We start from the raw sequence: 4,872 nt of genomic DNA, 5'->3' as shown, positions 1-4,872 counted from the left end.
GAAGGAGAGGAGACCAGACATGTGGAAGAATGCCTCATGGGTTCTTCATCACGACAACGCGCCAGCACACAACGCGCTATCTGTGAAGAGGTATTTGGCAAAAAACAACATTCCAGTGATGGAACATCCACCGTATTCTCCGGACCTAGCACCGTGCGACTTTTTTCTCTTCCCAAAAATCAAGTCTGCGCTGAAAGGGACCAGGTTCGAGTCCGTGGATGCAGTGAAAGCAAAAGCGACGCAACTCTTGAAGAGCATAACACAAGATGACCTGCAGCACTGCTTCCAACAGTGGAAAATTCGCATGGAGCGGTGTAGGGATCGGGGAGGGGACTACATTGAAGGGGATAACATTTCGACTGTCTGATTTTTTTTTAATAAAGGGTTAGAGCATGAATCCGGTTTCTTTATTGCCACACCTTGTACAGGAAAAAAAAAAAACAACACACAAAAACTATGGTGGCTGAAAAAAGAATACAATGACAGTACTCTATATATATGAGATATAAGATGATGACGACGACGTGCATGGGAGCATGAAAGACAGGTGGACAGTGCAGTGGTCTCCCCACAAATTAAAACTTGCCGATGATGGCCCATATGCGGCGAAAACATGTTGCAAAATTGAAAAAACACTATGTAAAACAAAAGACATTTTGAAGTACTCTGATAGTCCCTTTTAGTGTATAAGTTAAACTTACAGTGTATTAATGACATTTTATGATATTTAATAACATTTTAAAGTTACACTTTTAGTGAGGAATATATTTTAGGTGTTTTTTATAATTAAAAATCACTGTTGCATTATTGACGGTGTACTCCAATAATATAAGAATAATACCTCAATGCAACAGGATGCTGAAATATAACATGGATGTTGCTAGGTTACAGTGTTAAAATTCCCCACTTTTGTATCTATACTGACTACAAACTGAAGTACTGTACTGCATAATCCTGTCATTATGCTAAGCTCTTAGAAGCACTTTATTTCTGTCTGTGACCTGCGACTATTGGGTAGACTCCATACATAATATGTGCTATACTGTACTCTATCTGCACCAACAAAAATACCTCTGTAGTACTGTTACATAACCTGGGAATTAACTGATCACCTTAACAACTTAAGTCCTGAAATTGATATGATAAAAAGAAGGGCAGGAAGAATACTGTCATTTCACACCCAAAAGATGCTATGAATTATGTGAGCATAGAATGTGTAAATGTTACGGTTCAGAACAAAGAGAATTATACAGCAGATCTGGACCACCATATAAGAAATTGTGGCAATCTGTTTCATACTTCATTCTGAATGCATCTGTAGTAAACAACTCTATTCTTCTTGACCTCAAACACATATGTGTATATCAGCAGGAAGATGTAGCTCAGAGGAAATCTAGTAACATATCTGTGGACTTTCCTTCATGTGAGTTGATAGAAAATGTAGTCTATGGTGTCCTACTGCCCTCCAATAAAAAATTCCACTTCAGCTAGGCAACAGCTGAGCACATGTGAACTGGGGCAGAGTAGAATGGGAGATAATATCATATCAGGTCACACAACATATCTGTACACATTGTGATCTATCACTCTACTATGCCAGCTGTTTCTGACCTAACACCAAGAAAAGGCTTCTAAATGGGAAATTAAAGAAAAGACAGACAATGAATATTAACAGCATACAACATAACACCTTATCAGCGGTATAAAAACTTTGATTGAAATGTTAGGGGAAAATGCTGGGATACAACAAACATTTTAAAAACAATGGACTGTTTTACATTTATACCTTTAAAATTGAAATATAGATACCTAATGACATCCAGAGTGCTTGCACCACATAACTGAAATTTTAATAAAATGGCATTAAAAATGTCATAATTTATACACATTAGTGATTTGGATGGACCTCGCATTTCAAGAAACTTACGATTCTGCAGATCCATGCAAACATAAAATCAATATTCTGAGAACATAAAAATTCATGGAATAATAAACTTTGTTAGTTTTTATTCTACATCAAGTTAAATTAAAAAGAATACATATTTATTGATAAAAGTGCATTATTATTCTAAAAACACCCCAGTAACAACTCACAAATGCAAATGATCACCATTAATAAGAAAAAAGCATCAAAACAATTATATACAAATTATTATAGTTACTCATTAGCACTATATGCATTATTTGAACTCACTAGCATTTGGTGATTGATTAGATTCACTGTCCAGCTTGTTTAATGGTTCTTGATAATCCACCATGAGTTTTGTAAGCTCAGTATGTATGTCCTCATATTCATGCTGACAGTGTCCAGTCAAACAATTATATCCTAAAAAATTAAAAGACATGTACAATTCGAGGTTCTGACAAGAGTGCTCACGAGAATTTCTATCTTCTGGGATATAACACCACGTAGTCCACTGTAAATCAATCAATATTTTGGAGGCACATGTTGCCTCCCTCTTCAAGGCTGTGGAGTTAGCCAAGCATGAAACCAGCATGAAGCAGGCAACAGATATTCAATGAGCTACTCAGCATAATAACCCAAAAGACACAACTCTTCAAAGCAAAAAACAGTTTCAATTCATAAATTAATCTTTTTTCATTTCATGCATCCTGTTGTGTTATAATATACAATTTTTTTATTAAAACGGTCACAACACAACTATATTAAGGTCAGTGCCAAGTCTGGCTCTGCTACATGTTTTGGCTGCCAAAAGCGATCATCAGGCATTGTTTACATTCTCTACAGAATGGACAATATTTTGTAAGATGAAGCACCAACTAAATAATTAACATTAATATTACTACATCTACATTATGAACCTCCAAAACAGTTTACTATATATATACAAAATATAGGATACTCCAATTTGTCCGTGGGAATACAACAAAATCGCAAAAACCAACGACTGACTCGATGATGTAAAGCATCACTTGAAGAATTTTAATCTTGTTACTATAACTTTTGTTTTATACAGTCTAACTTACTGTACTTTTATGCCAAGTATTTTAATATAATTAATATTATTGTATCCAATTTTACTAGTACTGCAGTTCAGTGGTGTATATAGGTTGGCCATGTATTTGCCTGCTGATGGCTTTTGGTAGCCGAAACACATAGCAGAGTCAAACTTGGCACTGATCTTAATATAGTTGTGTTGTGACGGTTTTAATAAAGACATTAAATTAATCTATTAAGTTAATACTATGGTGGTGTGAACAGTTTAAATTAAAAACTGTAAGTTTTCAAGGTTGCTCTGATGAAAAAGCCTTGTCATATTCTGCAGACACAAAAAAAAACACACAAATGCATGCACTGCAGTGTGCATAGATAAAATATTGTAACGTGTTTACGTTACCGAAGACGNACTCGAACTCGAACTGATCGATACGCACTGTGCATCCACTTATATAGCTGCAGTGCTTGCCTGTGGCGTAATGAGTGCCACGTCACAGTAGGACGTTGATTACGGTTACGTTAGCGTTGCGCGTTACGTCACCGCGTGACTCACCGCGGAGGGGAGTGGCGGGGAGCGCTACGTTACCGTGGAGAGGAGGGTGGAGGGGGGTTCTCAGTCGCGCAACATGTTACAATATGTAACTTACAATAAAGAAAAAGCACTATGACATTTTCTTTCTTTAATGTTCATATTAAAACAGGACATAAAAGGGTGAAAATTTATAATTCAAACAGGTCACATTCTGTCACATGTTATCTTACAAAAATTTTAAGCATTAACACCAATTTGCGTAAGCACCGTTATCTGATCTTCAGTGCATTAATGAGACATCCCAAACACCAATTCTGGGTTCTGCATATAAATGTAAACAAAATCATGTTGACTCTGCGGCTTCATATCATAACTCTTTAGGTGTACATGCCATGTGTATATGAAAAAGGGCCTATTTTAATCCTTTACACTGAACATATGTAGGTGATGTTAAAAATACATTAACCTTTAATGCCCAAAGTGCCCCGTTTGTGCCAGTAATGAGTACAGTCCTCGTGGCCAAAGTACCCCGTTTTGGCCAGTCGGGCATTTAAATTCTGCTAGTGGAAGAGCATGCACACGCCACTAGTAGAAGCACATGCACGGTCCTAAATATTTATTTTTATATGTAGTAATTACCAGACAGACTTGAGTAAAACCCTAATAGAGGAATTAAAATGATACCTAAGTGAACAACAGCAAAAAGAATATATGTATGAGTTATGCTCAAACTCATCCACGAGCCAGTACTTTTATTGCAGATTCTGCAGATTGCTGTGTTAAAAATATATAGTAAAATTCGATGTACACACCTTTTTTTGTTGTTATCTGCTTGATGTATACTATATAGGCTGAGATGAAACTACAGAATTCAATGTCACTATGAACACACAGAAAACAGATCGCCTTCTGTATCTAAGACACGATACAACTGTCTGTTCACAACCATAGAAAGTGCAATAATCTCTTGCAGCTATAACAAAAGGTCTTAGCACTGAAGAAGGGACCTCTCTAGCTCTTTTTCTTGAATAGCCATTCTTTCATTCTTCTGTCCCTTAGTCAAAAGATTCGAAAATCTGAAGGGTGTATAACAAGATGTAAGGCTCCCCAGCAGAGAACCAAATGATTTTATTGCTTCCATCTGTTTTATGACACCAGGGTCTGCTAAAATTTGTCAAGTGTTACCAACAGAAATGAATTTATAATGCAGAAGAACTCTGTGAAGAACTGGGAAAATATTTTTGCAGTACGAATCAAAATTAAAAGAAAAATTGAAAAAGAGTATAATTCTTTGTATAAAAATTTTCAAATCTTCCGTTATAATATGCGAAACTATGTTCTTTGCTGATATAAGCAAAGTTAATTCCATCCATTTATCATA

The 4,872-nt window shown here is 36.0% G+C and overlaps 1 protein-coding gene across 5 annotated transcripts in view; it reads right to left on the bottom strand.

Moving 5' to 3' along the window:
• The window catches only part of LOC111868258 (progranulin-like), a 29,804-nt gene that overhangs the window by 11,702 nt on the left and 13,230 nt on the right, over positions 1-4,872 (bottom strand). For all 5 annotated transcript variants that reach the window (XM_023858748.2, XM_023858772.2, XM_023858766.2 and 2 more), the window contains one exon: positions 2,195-2,326. In XM_023858748.2, the coding sequence (XP_023714516.1) occupies positions 2,195-2,326 (132 nt within the window). The remainder of the gene's footprint in view (positions 1-2,194; positions 2,327-4,872) is intronic.

Source organism: Cryptotermes secundus, unplaced genomic scaffold (assembly GCF_002891405.2).
Source record: "Cryptotermes secundus unplaced genomic scaffold, Csec_1.0 scaffold166, whole genome shotgun sequence".
NCBI classification, from domain to species: Eukaryota; Metazoa; Arthropoda; class Insecta; order Blattodea; family Kalotermitidae; genus Cryptotermes; species Cryptotermes secundus.
This window is presented reverse-complemented; position numbering and strand designations above follow the sequence as displayed.